At 50.5% G+C, this 17613-nt stretch overlaps 1 protein-coding gene across 1 annotated transcript; it reads left to right on the forward strand.

Moving 5' to 3' along the window:
• The first annotated feature begins 1735 nt into the window (after positions 1-1735).
• Positions 1736-17383, forward strand: TTL (tubulin tyrosine ligase). Its single transcript, XM_059467990.1, has 7 exons — positions 1736-1968; positions 5389-5467; positions 7095-7327; positions 10642-10777; positions 10875-11144; positions 11979-12122; positions 14327-17383. Exons 1-7 carry the CDS (start codon positions 1812-1814, stop codon positions 14442-14444), a joined length of 1137 nt encoding a protein of 378 aa, XP_059323973.1. The 5' UTR covers positions 1736-1811; the 3' UTR covers positions 14445-17383.
• The last annotated feature ends 230 nt before the right edge of the window (positions 17384-17613 follow it).

Here is a 17613-nt window from a genome sequence, read left to right on the forward strand (position 1 = left end):
AGCATGGAATATTGAGTAGCCCATTATTGGACTTCATTCTGCTTACTGGTCTAACACATCGATCTTAACTCTGTGGAGTATCTTTGCCTCTTGTGCTTCATTATGCAACCAACAGAGATGAGCCATCAAATTATCTATCAGTTGGAATTACCTATAATTTTAGAATCCTGATAAACAGCACATACCCAAACTGGGAAGAGGAATGGCTTCAGGATCTGAGTCCCAGGTGCTCTGTGATTCCCTGGGCTGTGAGGTGTTTTAACTCACAACACTGTGAAGAGAACACACACTGAGGATGCATCTGAAAACAGATCCAGAGGCCCATCCTATCCCAGGTTCAAGAGCACCTCCTAGTAGAAATAAGCTGCCTAGAGAATTTTTTTTTAGCTGCTATGACAGCAGCTATTTTCTAAATTAATTTTTTCCATCCATGAATCACTTAACACCTTACCTTGTGCTATCAAAAAAAGAAAAGGCAATGTGCAGGTCATGACCTCTCTGTGTTTCCTTCAGCAAAATGTTCCTTATTTCTTGGAAATATATCATGATTTATAGAGTATGCCAGCTGATGTATGCAATGCTGATGTCATTACTCATACAGTGTCTGAAGGAAAAACAGGACATTAACCAACTCAAAACCTCATAATTTTCATTATTGATAGGTTTGTTAAGACAGACCTGATCTGTTCTGGGGAGGAAATCTAACTTCCAGGTTTTAATTTGTGAGATATCTTTGCTCTGCTGCAGGTTTGTGAGGAAGACAGAAGTGATGGTTACAAACAAGAAGACCTTTCCATAAGCAGAAGGATCAAATTAGGTAGCAATGTAGGAGAAGATAAGGAGTGATTGGAAGAGCCAAATGGATTAGGAAGGAGGAGATCTCCTGGCTCAGGGGTGAGCCACCCCCAGGGGCCCTGAGCACCGGAGGGCAGCAGAGCCTGCAGGCACCAAGCCTGGGTGACAGGGGACACACCGGGCTGAGTCACACCGGGGAGCGGCGGGGCCGGTGACAGAACCGGGCCGGTGTCAGATCCCGGGCAGTGACAGATCCCGGGCAGTGACAGATCCCGGGCACTAACAGATCCCGGGCAGTGACAGATCCCGGGCGGTGTCAGATCCCGGGCAGTGTCAGATCCCGGGCAGTGACAGATCCCGGGCGGTGTCAGATCCCGGCCGGTGTCAGATCCCGGGCAGTGACAGATCCCGGGCAGTGACAGATCCCGGGCGTAGTCAGATCAGAGCAGTGACAGATCCCGGGCAGTGACAGATCCCGGCCGGTGTCAGATCCCGGACGGTGTCAGATCTCGGGCAGTGACAGATCCCGGGCAGTGACAGATCCCGGCCGGTGTCAGATCCCGGACGGTGTCAGATCAGGGCAGTGACAGATCCCGGGCAGTGTCAGATCCCGGCCGGTGACAGATCCCGGGCAGTGTCAGATCAGGGCAGTGACAGATCCCGGGCAGTGTCAGATCAGGGCAGTGACAGATCCCGGACGGTGTCACCCCGCGGAGACGCTGGCCCGGCCCCCAGCGGGCGCACGCCCCGCCCCGGCGGCTGCACGGCGTAACGGGGCGGGGAGAAGCAGGAGCCGGAGCCGGCTCGGGCTCAGGATCGGGCTCGGGAGGGCGGTTCTGGTTCCGGGTTAGTTGCCGCCTGGGCAGGCTGTCGGGCGGTGCGCGGGGGCGGCGGCCCCGGCCATGCGGAGCCGGCCCGGGCGGCGGCGGCCGCGCAGGGCCCTGCCTGGGCTGCGGCGGGGCCCCATGAGCCGCCGGGGGTAGGGCGGGGAGCCCCTTCCCCCCCGCCCCGCCGCCATGTACACCTTCGTGGTGCGGGACGAGGGCAGCAGCGTGTACACCGAGGTGAGCCGGCTGCTGCTGGCCAGCGGGCAGTGGCGGCGCCTCCGCAGGGACAACCCCCGCTTCAACCTCATGCTGGGCGAGAGGAACCGGCTCCCCTTCGGCAGGCTGGGTAAGGCTCCTCCCCGCGCCCGCCCCGCCGCCGGCAGCGGCGCCCGGCGTTCCCCGCTCCCCCTCGGTCCGTGGCTGCGGCTGTGCCCGCCCGTCCCCGGTGTCCCCCGCCGCAGGGCAGCGTCCCCGCGGGTCGCCGCAGCCTCTCGGAGCCCCCGCGGTTGGGGATGCAGTGCCCCCGGCCCCGCTCCCGCCCCGTCCCTGTCGCTGTCCCCGCGGCTCGGCGGCCGCCCCGGCGCCCAAACAAAGCTCAGGCCTCGCGGGGTCTCCGCGCAGCCGGCTCTCTGCGGGCCCTGCCGCCGCCAGCCGGGGCTCGAAGGATCCTTTCCCAAGCTCTCGGAGAGTGATTTCACCGCGCTCCCCCCAAACACCCGCCCGGCTTGAGGCCTGTGGGGTGGTCAAGCCGTGGGAAGGGCGGGGGGATGACACGAGTGTCACCCGGAGATTCCCCCATGACATGCGGCAGAGCTGGGGATCCCGGCCCCCTCTGGTGCAGCCCAGGAGCGCCTTCCTTGCCCTGCCGCGGTGCCCTTGGGGCCGCTCGCACCGCTGCGGGGGGATCCGGACAAGCGGCGGTGCCTTTGTGGGGCCGCGGTGGCTCCGGTGTCATCGCCTGCCTGCTGCTGGGCACGGACACTGCGGTGCTGAGCTTATGTGGTATCGGGCTTAGAGCTGTTCTGCCTCCTGTCTCAGGCATCAGGAACACGGCTAAGCCAGGCACGTTCAAACCTTCACTCCAGCGCCGAGCTGGTGGGGATGTGCCTCTGCAGGGCTCGGTGCGGGTGACAGCACTGTCCCTGTCTGGAGCAGGGCGTGGGTAATTCCAGAGGCTCTGTGTGTGTAGGGCCCTGTACAAGCCCTGCCCCACCACCTTTTCCCCTGCTGCCTGACCCCCAGTGTCATTCTGCCACCACGCAGGGCTCTGTGTAGGTTTGTGCCCTGCCTGCCATGCAGGTGCTGCCCCATGGCACAGCCACCCTGGCCCTGTGCCCTGCTGGATGGTGCAGAGCCCGGGAGCAGGGAGGGAGAGTGCCCAGGAACAGGAGAGCCAAGGCAGGCACTGGCAGCGTTGCAGGGCGTGGCAGGGAGCGGGGCTGCACTGTCATCTTGGCCCTGGTTTGTGTCTTTCTGGGGTGGTTTTGCAGCACTGCTTCTGGCTGCATGAACATCAGAAGAGGCAGAGCCTCCTCACTCCAGCAGCTCTGGTGCAAGATGGCTTTGCAGCCCTTTTCATGCAGCCCCTTTCTTGCAGCAGAGACCCATCTCTGGCTGCTCTTAACAATTTGCAAGTCACCAGTTCCAGCACCTCTCCCTTGTCTCCTGCACACTGGTGCGTGGAAAGTCCCCATCACATGGCGGTGCCATCTGGTCACCGCCAGTGTCTGCAGTGGGCAGGGAGACACCAGGAGAGGCTCAGGCAGCGAGGATGCTCGCATGTGCTTGCAGCAGGCACAGCAGGCAGACCTGTGCTTTAACTTGCTCAGCATGGAGGACCTGTGAGCATCAGGCCTCATTGCAGAACAAATGCGGTTCCTTGAGAGTGGGCATGCACAGCACATCCAGCTGTGGTGGGCTTGTGGCCATCTCTGACTAACCCCTTCCATCCTCTAAAAGTGTCCTGGAGTGATGAAAGGGCTTCCCTGAGCCCTTCAGCATGTGTTGCCATGGGATGCACAAAAACTCAAACCATTTCTCACAGCCAAGCCATGTCTATAACCCATGGAGAGGGGCCATGCTTTGGCACTGGCATCTTTAAACCGTCCTCCTATAGCAGGAAACTGGTTGCCTGAAATCAGTAGAGTCAGACCAAAAATAACGTGGTTATTTTGGTGCATTTTCCAAAAAGCTCTATCTTCTTCCTGAGCAACTGTTGCATCAAAGCTGGCTTGGTTTTCCTAAGGGCTCTACTCAGTGGAAGCAGACATTAATTCAGGGAACTGTAGGGATTTGCATTACTCAGGGCCTAAGCTGGATCATGGAGAGAAGTGGGGACTCAGCATGCACCACTGCTTCTGCCCAGCTGCAGGGACCTCTGCAGCTCTCACTGATAACCTAATTCCTGGGGGATTGTGCCCTTAAGCTGTGTCCTCATCTAGGAGAAAAGCAGTTTGTGCTGAGGGCATGGAAAGGAGGAAGAGGCTCTTATAGCAGGGGATGCTGGGCTGCATGCTCTGCTGGCCAGGAGACGATTGCCACTTTGGTCAGTGCCTTGGCAGCTTTTTAATCCCACTAAATGCATGCTGCAGAGCTCACAACATGCTCCAGAAGTTTCCCTTCCTGCCTTGTGGTCCCTCTTTGCGGGCCACCCAAGTCTGTGTTGCAGCCCACTGCTCCATGGCAATGCTCATGAGCCCATCTCCCCAGGATAAACTGGAAACAGAAGAAAATTTGAGGGGTTTTATTATTTTCTTTTCAGAAAAAAAAAAAAAAAAAAAACTGCCTGTGCTGGATGCACCTTGAAGTGCCTGAAGCTACAGATCTTTTCTGCAGGATGGTTTTCAGCTATCTTGTATTTAAAGATTTGTGAATAAAAGTGACCCAGGTCAGGGAAGTGACTTTCAGGCTGAAGATAGATATTTCCTCTCTGTGATCTTGCAGCTGCCTGGTGTTTAAGGTAATGTTTGCTCCCGGCCTTTTTTCCCAGGCAGGTACCAAGGAGGATAAGTAAAACCCTAAATCCTTTTTCTGGATTCTGGTCCCTCTCAGGGAGCTTCCAGCTGAGCAGGAGTGTTTCTGTCCTGTGAAAAGGTGAAGACTTAAACATCTGGAGTTACTATAGGAAGGGCCACCAGTATAGTCAAGGGGACACAGCTTGACAGCCAAGCCCTGGGACAAGGACCTAAAGTCAGTATCTGTCTTTGGAGATACTCAGGCTTTGGACACGAGGTTGGAGCAGAGACTCCCAGAGGTTCCTCCTCACATCAGGTATCCAACAGGTCTTGTTGCAAACTGCTAGAAAGAAGCAAGACTCCAAGTTTTCCCCAGTGTTTTATGGTCTCAGGCCCAAGAGGGAGTTGTGCTGTACATAACAAAGAAAAAAGGCTCTTTGCTGAGCTGTGATTTTTGTGTCAGGGTGTGTTTCCCTACATCCTCCACCTGTATTTAAGAGTGACTGAAATCTTGGTTCTTACAAGCTTACACCAGCAGATGGAGAGCACCTGCCAGTTCCCAGTGTGAATTAGGAAAAAATTATTTTCCTTTGCAAGATGGATGTGTCAGATTAAAAACAAGTGGGTAACTGCATCGTTTTTTATAACTAAATGAAAGAAACCACAGGGAGCAGTTTACAACCTGTTTCTGTAATGCAGGGCAAGGAAACAGCCTCCTTTTCCTTCCCCTACTGCACAGGTCCTTTGCACCAAGCAGCTGCTTTGCCTTTGTTCACTTTGGAGTTTGTCTGACCTCTGTTTCCCCTTCTCAGGCCACGAACCTGGACTTGTGCAGCTGGTGAATTACTACAGGGGAGCAGACAAGCTGTGCCGCAAAGCATCTCTGGTGAAGTAAGAAATTCACTGAAATGTCAGATGGGCTGGGCAGAAACTTCCCTTCTAACCCTTGTTGAGTGTTGAACCTGTTTGGAGGGTATTTCACACAGCAGCTGCCCTGTGCATGTGCTGTCTTCAGGCTCCTGGGCTGCTCTCTGGAGCTGTTTGTGTGCACAAAGGCCTCTCTGTAACCTCAGGGGAAATGCCTTTTCCACTGAGTTACATCTACTTGAAACCATGGACTGTATTGCATCAGATTAGAGCCAAATCAAAAGGGAAAAAGAAACCCAAACGAATCTGCTCTTTTTCCTTGTAGACATTTAATTAAAACCTTCTCCTTTTATTCTCTGTTCCATACAGAGAAGAGACACTAATGTGCCTTTAGCTAATCAGATTTGTTGGTCAAACAAATGCTTGGAGACATCTCCAGGAAGAGCTCTGGGAGTTATTTCTGCATGACCTGCCATGCCAGGCTCTCCTGGGGAAATGTGGATGAACTTTCATGGTAAATAACCCTGTCCCTGTGCAAACTCTGTATCTTTATGTCAGAGCTCTTGGCCTCCTTTGATTGCCCATTACAGTCTGTGCTGCCTCTCACTAATGCAGCCCTGGGTGTGCTGATCCAAGGCCTCTCCTACCTCTGCAAAGAGCCTCTTCCCAGTTCCTTTCCTGGCAGTGGTGATGGTGTTTGCCAGAAAGTGGCAGAGTATTTTTAAACAAGCACTTGGAGCACTCCTCAGATGAATTCCTCTTTAGCCTGTTACCTGGAGTGCTGAAAGCACTTGCACACCTGGTTTTATATCCTGCAGCTCGGCTGACCTTTTTAACTGTAGGGTCAAGCATGCATCAAGCTACCTAGGGACCCACAGGGCAACAAGTGACATTTCTCAGGGCTCCCAAAGTGCCACTGACTCACTGCCATCCCAGCAGAGAGGCACAAATGCACAGAGAGTCAGCACCTCAAGAACTCCACTTTTGGCTTTAAGCAAAGCACAGGCATTTGGAGAGGCAGGCAGCTCCCTCGACTTGGAAAGAAAACAGGCCTGAGCTCTGCTAACAGGAATTTGCTGCTGTCTCCAGAGAGATGTGCCTGAGGGATTCCAGACACCTTGGGATGTGAAACATGGGAAAGCTGTGCCCTTGCTTTCTGTGGCTTCCCAGAGATCTTCATGCACAGCTGGGACACCTGGTCCTATCTCAGTGGGAATGGGATCAAGGGCTAAACACCAGCACAGCATTACTGCTCTGGCTTTCCTTTTTCCAGCTGTGATCCTTCCTGCCCTGAGCCATGTCAGTGAAAATCCCTCCTCAGTTCCCTTGTGCAGGGAATGCAGCACCAGCTTTAGTTATGGGGAAACTAACAGCTGTTAGTTTCATTATATCAGTAAAGTGTTTAATGAAAGCATGCAGGTTCTGCTTCAAAGAGTAGTGCTTTGCTGTGGGCTTGGGTTGCCATGATATCTTTAAGAAAACCCTAATTTGAAGGGTTTAAGGAAAACAGGATAATTTAGCACAGGCTATCCATAAGCTGCCATTCATCATCAAGCAAAAGAGCCCAGTTAATGATGATTTTTCTTTATTAGAAAGGCCCCATGCAGGTGGGCACACTCTGGACATTAACAGCCTGTCTGTGTTCACCCAGGCTCATCAAGACAAGCCCTGAGCTGTCGGAGTCCTGCACGTGGTTCCCTGAGTCCTATGTGATTTACCCAACAAACCTGAAGACCCCGGTGGCTCCAGCCCAGAATGGAATTCGCCATCTCATCAACAACTCGAGGACAGACGAGCGGGAAGTGTTCCTGGCCGCCTACAACCGGCGCCGCGAGGGCAACGAGGGCAACGTGTGGATAGCCAAGTCCTCTGCTGGTGCCAAAGGTTCGTTCTCCAGCACCAGGAGCTGTTCCTCATCATTCCTCACTCTTTTTGCATGATCTGTAGGGTCACAGGGTTTGGCTGAGCTGGTGTGTCTGAAGGGCTCCACTGGCCATGCCAGGCAGGCAGGCAGGGTGGTGTGCATGTGCTGCCTAGGACATGAACATGCACCTCAAAATGTGGGAATGTACTGTGGGGAGAAGGCAGCAGTGTGACCGTGTTCACAGGGGTTCTTAGATGAGGGAAGAGATGAGGATCTGACTCCATGTTTCAGAAGGCTTGATTTATTATTTTATTATATATATAACATTAAAACTGTACTAAAAAAATAGAAGAAAAGGTTTCATCAGAAGGCCAGCTAAGAATAGAATAGCAAAGAATGATAATAAAGGTTTGTGGCTCAGCTCTCTGTCCGAGATGGGCCTATCAAAGGCAAACCTGTTGCATTCCACAGCAGCAGATAACCATTGTTTACATTTTGTTCCTGAGGCCTTTCAGCTTCTCAGGAGGAAAAATCCTAAGGAAAGGATTTTCCATAAAAGTTGTCTGCAGCACAGCAGGAACCAGCAAGTGGGGGGAATGTGGAGAGCAGTTTAGAGGGAGCAGAACAGGATACAGGGAGGCAGTCAGCAGGCAGGACAGTAGCCTTCAAGGGCAAGGAGCCCAGCTTCCCATGCTGCAGCTTAACTTGCCTTCTCCTGGGTGCAAATCCTGCTTGTCTTTCAGCCAGACTCACATGCCTGGTGCCAGTGGCCTGCCTGTGGTCACAATGAGCAGCCACGAGCTCAGTGCGTCACAGTTGTACCCAGGCCTCAGGGGAAGGTACCAGAGCACAGACAATCAATGCAGTGTCTGTCTGTCCATTTAATCTGAGTAGGACAGATACCCCAGTGATAATGTGTCCTTCCTTGTTCCAGGGTCATTCCATCACTCACTCTGCAGAAATAAGGAGCTGTGAGGTGGCTGGACACAGCTCTAAATGCAGGGCTTTGGTGACTGTGTGCTCTCTGTCAGTTATGGTCTTATCGTGGGCACTTTTTTTTGTTAGAATGGCTATGTTTAAAAACTTACCTTGCTGTGTGTGCAGCAGAGCCCAGCCTGAGGAGGGACCTGGTCTTTTCAGAGAGAACAAGCCCATTACTCATCTTTGCAGAGTCACTTTGCATGCAGCCTTGCAGAAAAGAGAATGTGAAAGCCAGAGCTGGCTGCACCATAAAACTGTCCTTTACACCAGCTTCCCTCTCTGTCCTGCTCTCTTGGCTCTGTCACCAAGAAGAATTGGAAGAGTATCCTTGTTTTCATCAGGAATGAAGGGGAGATGAGTCCTTTTGTTATGCCAGTGCAAGAATGTGTTTCTGTGGGGTAAACTGGCAGAAAAATCCATCTGGGCATTTGGAAAGGCAGTTGCTGTGGTCTGCTGCAGGCTGAGCAGGTTCAGGCTCTTCAGATACTTCATGCACATGTGATCCCATCTTTCCTGCACTAAAGCAGAGTAGCCTTTTGTATTCATCACTGTGCTGCTGCAAATTAAAGTGGAAAGCAGAGTCTCATGGTAATCTTCTAGAGGGAAGTTTTATATGTCTGGGGATTACTTCTGATGAAGAAGAAAGCTTGTTCATGCTAATTACCAAGAAAGATACAGCTCAGGCACAGCCCTTGTCTTGGGACAGGTCTAACAACAGTTTAGTCATCCATCAGTAACAGGAAAATTCAAGGTTTAGGATTCCCTGAGTCAAACATTTGAAGGGTTGGCAGCTGTGGCTGGAGGTTTTGGTGTTTTCTTTGCCAGCTGCCCCACATAAGCTGCTTTGCTGCCTCACTGGGTGGCTGCCCTGACCCTCCCCTGGGTTTGCCATCTGTCCATGTGGAGCAGGTGCCTGCTGATCTCCCCACTGCAGCAGCTTTGCTGGCTCTGGGGTGTTGTTCCCCTCCTTTCCCCAGTGCACAGCCTGAAGTTGTGCCAGTGCAAGGTTCTGCCTTGCTCTGCTGTGATCAGGAGACTAAAAAATCTTGCCCTCTGCATAAATCATGGGTGAGAAAGATACTTTAATTTCAGGCTTCCTTTCAGTGGAGGGTGCTGGGATGAATGAGAGGACAGTAGAGCTGGAAAGCTGAGCAGAGGATGCAGCAGTGGGAGTACCTGCAGGGCTGTGCTGACAGCAATCACAGAAATCACAGCTAGGAGCATTTTTTGTTGGATGATCCTGTCAAACCCTGCCTGTGCTTCAAACCTCTGTTACCCCTCTGATGCCCCCTTGAAGAGTGGGGTTTTTTTTTGCACAGTATTTCCTCAAAAACACTCAGCACAAAATTAAGACTAAGTAATCAGGTTTAGTCCAGAAAACTTAATACCTCAAGAATGGGCATAGTGCCAGAGGAGGGTTTGATAACTTTACCTGAGCTGGCTTATCCCTCCTGGCACCATGCCCTTCCTTTATGAAATCCCAGAAGGAAAATGGGCTCTCTTCAGTGCTCTGCAACAGAAGTTTGCTATTTGGACTCTTGCAAGAGATGAACAGTGACAGCTTCAGCCAAAATGTAGGAGTGTTTAAATGGCACAGTTCATTTTTTTAATGAAGAGCTTCCACAGCTGGAACACTGAGTACATGGATGAGCAATTTAAAATGGTGCTTTTCCTTATTCAGCAATGATTTTAATAATAACTTAAGTGAATTCAGTGAGCAGGGCAGCGCTGCACAAGTGTGCATGTGTGACTGCCTCTGGCAGCCAGAGAAGCCAGACAGGGAAAGTCTTGAGTCTGGGATAAAAAACCCCACAAATCTCCCTCCCCAAATAAAAAAGAAGGGCAAAAATCTTTATAGATAATGTGCCAAACTCCCTGTTCTCTCTAAACTGCTGAAAACCAGGGAAAAACAAAACCAAATTTGCCAAGTGCCAAATACAGCCACCACCACATCGTCTTACCCCTGCCAAGCCTAGATAGAAAGAAAAAAAAGACATAAAAGAAACCAGAATGCCCCCAAGCCAAGCAGCTGCCTCACTGCCTGCCCAGGTCCCTGTTAGCTGTGCATCTCCTCACACCTCAGCAGCCACCCCCCTGCAGACATGCCCTGGGCAGGCTGTGCCCTGTCAGATGCCCTTGGTTCCCATTTGCAGCAGGGCTGGTTTCTGGGGGTGGCAAGGGAGAGATCCCTCCACAGATTCATTCCCATGGAGTGGCTGTGCCATTGCTGACCCTGGGGCCACGGGTTCCTGCGTGTTGCTTTTTGGGCTAATGAGCCACTGGGGGCCTGAAAAAGCTCCAACAAAGGTAGAAGGATCCTCTGCCTAATTTTGTCTTCAACTTTCTGTGCCAGGGGAAGGGATCCTGATTTCTTCAGAGGCTTCAGAGCTCCTGGACTTCATCGATGAGCAGGGACAAGTGCACGTGATTCAGAAGTACCTGGAGAATCCTCTACTTTTAGAGCCAGGGCATCGCAAGTTTGACATCAGGTAACCTCTCCTGCCTTTGTAACAGCAGTTTTCTTGTTCATGCTGTTTCTTTGGGAGCCACTGAGAGTAGAATTTGTCCTCCTGTTTGTTCCCCCAGGAGCTGGGTTCTTGTGGATCATCAATATAATATCTACCTCTACAGAGAGGGTGTCCTGCGGACCTCTTCAGAACCATATAACAGTGCTAACTTCCAGGACAAAACCTGCCACTTGACCAATCACTGCATCCAGAAGGAATATTCCAAAAACTATGGGCGCTATGAGGAAGGGAACGAAATGTTCTTCGAGGAGTTCAACCAGTATCTGATGGATGCCCTGAACACAACGCTTGAGAACAGCATCTTACTGCAAATCAAACACATCATAAGGTAGCCAGCTCCCTGCTGCTGAAGAGGGCAAAACCCTTCAGGGACAGGGAGTATGGACATAGAGCAAAAAGGAAAGGGTTTCAATTGCAGAAATTTAGGATAAGGCCATAAATAGCCCCATGTCACTGCTCAGTGAGAAGGTACCACCATAAGTGCTGTTGCCTCAGTGGTGTGTGTCCACATCTCTGTGATTTGCCAGCTGTGGCTGGAGCAGGATAGAGTGAAAAGGGAAGAGAGCCAGGGCTGGAGAGGCTGAGATTAAGAAAGGCATAAAGGTGATAGAGAGAAGGTGAAGATGAACTTAAGTGTGCAGACTGTGGATGCTTCCCCCACCATCAGCCAGCACAGCACATGGCTGTTGCCTGGGTCATCTTCCTCAGTCCACAAGAGCCACTTCCTTCCTGGGCAGAGAAGGTGCCTGGAGAGAGATCTTGGTGCTGCACAGAATCCAGGTTTGACAAAGCAGTCCTTCATGAAGGGATTTGCTTTGCCAGTACCCCACTGCTGTTAATTGCACTAAAAAAGATGTGGTGTAATCTTTGAGGGACTTGAAGGCAAATGAGCATCCAGTGGCAGTTCCTGGGGACCTGCTGCAGCCCTTGGTGGCATTGCACATCATGTTTTCCAGCTTGCCTGACCCAGTGGTGAGGGAGGATGCTCTCCAGCTCTTTGTGAGTTAACTCAGGGGTGTCCCCACATGGATTTTCACTTGGACCTGGTTACTATGGCATGTGTTGGATATAACTTGTAATTTGGGAGAGTTCCAGGACAACCCCTCCTACTTAACCTGTCCACAGCAGCCTTAACCCTGAGTTCCTGTTTCTCCCTTCACAGAAGCTGCCTTATGTGTATAGAGCCTGCAATCAGCACGAAGCATCTTCACTACCAGAGCTTCCAGCTCTTTGGCTTTGACTTCATGGTGGATGAGGAGCTGAAGGTCTGGCTGATAGAAGTCAATGGGGCCCCAGCATGTGCCCAGTGAGTAAATCAGTTTCTGGAACACCCTTGTGATGCCACCATTCACATGCCTCACCCAAAACATGGCTGTGTCCCAGCTCCAAGTGAAAAAGGTGAAAGAAAATGAATGGTGAGGGAGTTTTCCAGGCTAACACTGGACTCCCAAGTGCCAGTCAGTTTGGGTTCATTACTCTTCTGTCTGTGTTTGGTATCCCCCAGCTTCTTTCCCATGTGGGATGAGGCATTAACCTGGGTTTTTGAACAAATAGGTTTGAGTATCACTTGGGTCATTTTTATTGCTTTTGGGTTGAAGTTATGTTTGCAGATTTAATGTTTTGGGAGTCAGATTGTTTCTCAGTCTCTGTTGTGGCACCACTGGTGGCTGCTGTTTATGTGAGCACATGTTAAATGAGGAGCATTAAGGGCAGCAGCTGGAAGTGAGTGACTCAATTTGCAGGCAGCAGGACCACAGAGCACACTGTGGATGCTGCAGATGTTACCAAATCCCTGAAAACCTAAGGAATAAAGACTCAACACCAATTTAGTGTTAAGAGCATCATTAATTCAAATCACACGGGGGATAACTCCTGACCTTATGTGTCCATGTGATTTTACAAGTGTCTTGCTTATATTAATGCATGTTACAATTTGCCCATTACCAAAAACCCTCCCCAGGTTGGTTCCCATATTAAGTCCTTGTTTTGGCTGTGCCTGCATTCTTGAGCCAGATGTCTTCTTACCTTCCAGCCATCCTTGCTGGGAAAGCAGATTTTGCATGCCTTGTTTCTCTGCTAAGAGTTCACAGGCACAGTAAAAATTGAATTAACCCTTTTGGTATCTCAGAAATCAGGTTATAGCTTCTTCCAGCAGCCACAGGGAGGCTGGAACAGCCCAACAGCCCTGGCCATGAACATTTCTGTGTAGGCACAGCAGAAAGTGCTGTATTGCATGACTGAGACAGCTGCAGGAGACCAGAAATTTTTGCTAAGTGAGCATCTGTATCATATTAAAAAAAAAACCAGCAAAACAGAACAGGCTGTACATCGCTGCATTAGAACTTTATGAGATTAGGTGTTGATTAAATTAGGTTAGATCATCACTAACAGTAGACAAAAAATGCAGGTCAAACCTTACCAGACAGCCTGTTGAGGAACTTTTTCAGGGCTAGAGCTTGGGGAGCTTTCTGTGTCCAGGATTGCCCATGTGCATCATGGTGCAATTATTGCCTTGCACCTCCTTGTCTTGCTGTAAGGGTAGAATTTGGCTGTTGCTGGGTGGATTCGGATTGCAGCAGTGCCCTGTTTGTTTTGTGCCTCTTGGAAGAGCAGAGCAAGGGCTTTGTTGGGCACTTGGAAGATTGAAAGCAGCTGAGGTAGGTTTTGGCTAGTTGTGACTTCTGTTCAGGGTTATTTTTATTTGTAGCACTTGTATCACACAGCTCCCGTTTAAAGAGGAAAAAAATGGCTGCTGTAAGTCATAACATTCCCAGGAGCTGAAAAAAAACATCTCACTGTCACACAGCCCCAGTGACATGGAGTAAAGACATTGCTAATCCTGGGAAAAGCAGGTTTGGGACTAAATATGTGCCAGATGCCAGCACATTCAGGGAGGTTACCCGTGCATTTCCTCCAGCAGAAAATGAAGCTGTTGTTAGCTCAAACACCTTGTCTCTCTTCTCCCTAATCCTGCTGTGCCATGGTGAAACACATCCCACATGTCTGAGGGTCTTGTGGAGCCCCTGAGCTGCACCCCAGAACAACATTTCATCAAACCAGGAATGCATCAGAGCAGCCCTTCTGGGGCACATTCCAGTGTGAACAGAGTCTGGTGCAGTAAATCCCAGCTCTCAGAGCTGGAAGTTTGGTATAGGGAGCCCTGAGATGTTTTCTGCCCCTTTGCATCTTGTGGAGACTCAAGTCTGGGGCCTGAGGGTCCAGAGCCGAGCCTCTGACTGTAAACATAGGTAATGGGTTTTGTGGTTCTTTGTGAAAGGGAGCAATACTGGGAATTACCACCATGGAAAAAGAAGATATTTGTGGGTGTAAACAGGGAGGAGGTGGAAGAGATACTGCTCTCCCCCTGTTTGCCACCCTGAAACTCCTTGTGATGGGAGTAGGATCTTGTAGATTTTGCTGGGAAAATGCATTTTTACATAAAAACATCAAAATTGGCTGGTTTGTCCTGCTTGGGTGTCTGATTCTCTCTCTCTCTCTCTCATTTCTTAGGAAGCTGTATGCAGAGCTCTGCCAAGGAATTGTGGATGTAGCCATCTCCAGCGTTTTCCCCCTCAGTGACACTGGGCAGAAGATGAGCCAGTCATCCTCGATCTTCATCAAGCTGTGACCATGACACAGCTGCCACCTCTGTGAACAGGGAGAGACTGCACCCCTCGGGTCAGCACACTCTGGTGGCTTATCTCAGTAACATGCCAAAAAGTGATAGAGACAGGCTTCATATTTTCTGGGAGACCACAGGGAAAAACAACAAAACAGGCATCCTCACAGAGCTGTGATGAGCCAGAGCTGCTCAGATAACTCTGCCTGCATTCACCAAAATCCACTTTAGAAACAGCTCCTGTGACTTTGATACCTGAAACAAATCTCTCTGGGAGTACAACAGAACAACCTTAAAATGAAACCCCAGCAGGGATACTGTAATGCTGTATTAGCTCCTCCTTTTCTATAGAGATAACATTGGGTTTTTTAAGGGAATTGAGTGGAGAGAACGATGGAGTTGTCCTCCTCCTGCTGTGTTTATCCTTTCCTCACCTACTGCATCATTAGTGCCTTAGCTCAGCTCCAAATAGGTGACTCCTTTCCTTTGTTCCTGCTCTGTTACATAGAAAGGAGCCAGCTCTCCTGGTGCCTAAAACCAGGAACACCAAGAAATCAGTTTCCTTAGGTCATTTTCCAAGCTGGTTGGCTGAATACCCAGGCAATGGCTGGTAAAGGGTGCTGAACTGCAGGTGGTGAATTAACCCAAGCAAGGAAGGTGATTTTCTTTATTTATAGCTATCCCTTTTCCTATTGAGATTTGGATCAGTGATTGTCCCAGTCTGAGGCAGTTGGATTCTGCTTAAAAGAGGTAGAGAGACCCCCTCAGAACTCAGCAGCAGGCTGTAGGATTTTGAGCATCACTTTTGTGCTGAGTATTTCAAGTAGCAGAAACCTGATCTCAGTTTCTTCTGAGGCACTGCAATGAATTTAGGCTCTTCTCTCAGATTTCCCCTTCATTATTTACTTGAGGCTTGGATCTGAAATCTTTCTACCCAAATCCCATTTGTTCCAGCCAGTTTTATTCTCATCTGTTTGACAAATACTGTAATCTTCTGCCCTGAACACAGTCCACAACTTGATATTAGCTAGGGGCAAGGTGGGTGAGGTTTTGTAGACCAAGAGAGACATTCCTGTTTGCCACACATCTGGGAAATCAGGTGCTTTGGGGGGAAGGAGAGGTTAGATTCCTTGAGGTCTCTGCATTTCAGAGCAAACATCTGCTTCAAGTATGACCTAAACCTGTCATGTGTCCCACCTTGTGAAGTGTGTCTGAATTGGCAGTGTGAGCCCAGCACATCCCTCTGGCAGGGAGAGATGGTCATGGACAGAAAGCAGTTCCTGTTCCCCATAGCAAACAAACAAACAAACAGGAGGGCATTGTGGAGATTACAAGCTGCCTGTGTGTAATGGGAAGTGAAGCAGCAATGGAATTTCTGCCCTCCTCAGAAGATCCCAGCATTTTGGTGTACTCACCTCTGCTTGTGATGGAGATTTCCGAGTTCTTCATGCAGCAGGCAATTCTGATAGGAAGGGGCTTGAGTGATAAGGAGGGAGAAGGATGTTGGGGGAAGGATTGGTTGGGTTTTCTAACCTTCTGATAGCACAGAGGTGTCAGAATTTCACTGCAGTCCAGGTGAAGTGTGGTGGTAACTCACCAAGGTAAAATGTAGGCTGTTAAGGGGTTGTTACTCAGATTGCAAAGTTCACCACATCTCCGTTGATATTTTCATGTTGGCTTAGCTGAGCTTTAAAACTGCATGGTTTTTGTCCAGCAGTGGGAAGACCTCAAAGCAACTGCTCTCATCAAGGATGTGTCTGAGCTCTCATAAACGCTAGGGCAGATGAGAACAGAAAATTTTCCCCATCACAATGAGCCAAGAAATGCTCAGATTCTGGGGGCTAGACCCATCCTTCTCCTCAGAAGGGAAGTTTAGATAATGCTTGGTGGTAGAGCCACAACTACAGATGATGCAGCTATTCATACCCTGCCTTTCCAGCTGGGCTTGGGGAAGGTAGAGTTTCAGGGACACTTGAATCCTCTGTTTGCTGAATTTTTCAGGAATAAGCAACATCCTCTGGAGTAAAATGTGTATTTTCCACCTTCTCTCAGAGTGTCCCCCAAAGTAAAGCACAGAAGGTAAATGATAAAGGACAGAGAGCACAGTGCCTAAAGTTTTGCCCAAAATCCTATAGCTACAAGGTGGAGTAGAGGATGTGTGTGTGGCTGAGGCCTGGGCATTGCAGCCTTGGGTGCACCTTGCAAGTGATGCTCACAAGCCCCTGTGAGACTTCTGTTTGTTTCTTTTTTTAGAAATATACAACAATAAATGTTTTCTAGTTTATTTCAGCTAAAAGGTCAATAGAAAAGGTCTTACTCTCTTTCCTGAGCTTTCACCCAGGATACTGCTGGGTTTCCAGAAGACACCTACCATACCACAGAATGTCTCTAGTCTTAGTTGTATCCCTTCATGTCATCCATGAAGAATTTCTGGCCCAGGTGTTCCAGCTGCGTTGTCCAGCAGGGTCTGGTTCCACTGGACTCTGGGTTTCAGGTAACTCCCATGTGGCTTGTTCCATACGAGTTAGTCATGTTGTGCTTCTGCTGAAATCCCACAGTCCATGGAGAACGCCAGAGAAGTCTAAGAAAGGCTCAATCGCCGATTTCATCCAGGTGACTGTGACCAGTGCCCTTCAGGACTGCTTGCATGTCCCTGCTCCCAGCATTTCTCGTTCTCCACACGCAGCTCTCTCCAGGGAGAGCAACGCTGTGCCGTTCATAATCGTGCTCCATGACCGTGTCTGCTGTGGCAGCCCTTGGGAAACCCTGGTGCTGAGAGGATTTGGGGTACACGGGGCGCTGACGAGGATCAGCCCCGGGACCGTGTGCCCGGCTGCTCTCACGCCAGCCTGTGCATGTGGGGCTGGGAATGCCTGAGCTCCCGGCTCTGCGGTGAGCTCACATCTATCCGCATCTCTCTAAACCATCATTAAAACATGCAAACCCCACGGCCTGCGGTGTTTCCTTGGCGCAGCGGGTCCCTGGGCTGCCAAGTGCCCAGGAGCCCGGGCACTGGGCTGTCCCGGCAGCGCTGGGAGCTGGGAACAGCGGGGCTCTTCGGGATTCCCGGCGTGCGGAAGTGGCGGAGAGCGACGGGCAAGGGTGGATGTCCCGGCTCCTCTTCCGAGAGAGCACGTGGCTGGGCCGGGAGAGGGACACGGGTGACATGGATGTACAA

Source organism: Ammospiza nelsoni, chromosome 3 (genome assembly GCF_027579445.1).
Source record: "Ammospiza nelsoni isolate bAmmNel1 chromosome 3, bAmmNel1.pri, whole genome shotgun sequence".
Classification (NCBI taxonomy): domain Eukaryota; kingdom Metazoa; phylum Chordata; class Aves; order Passeriformes; family Passerellidae; genus Ammospiza; species Ammospiza nelsoni.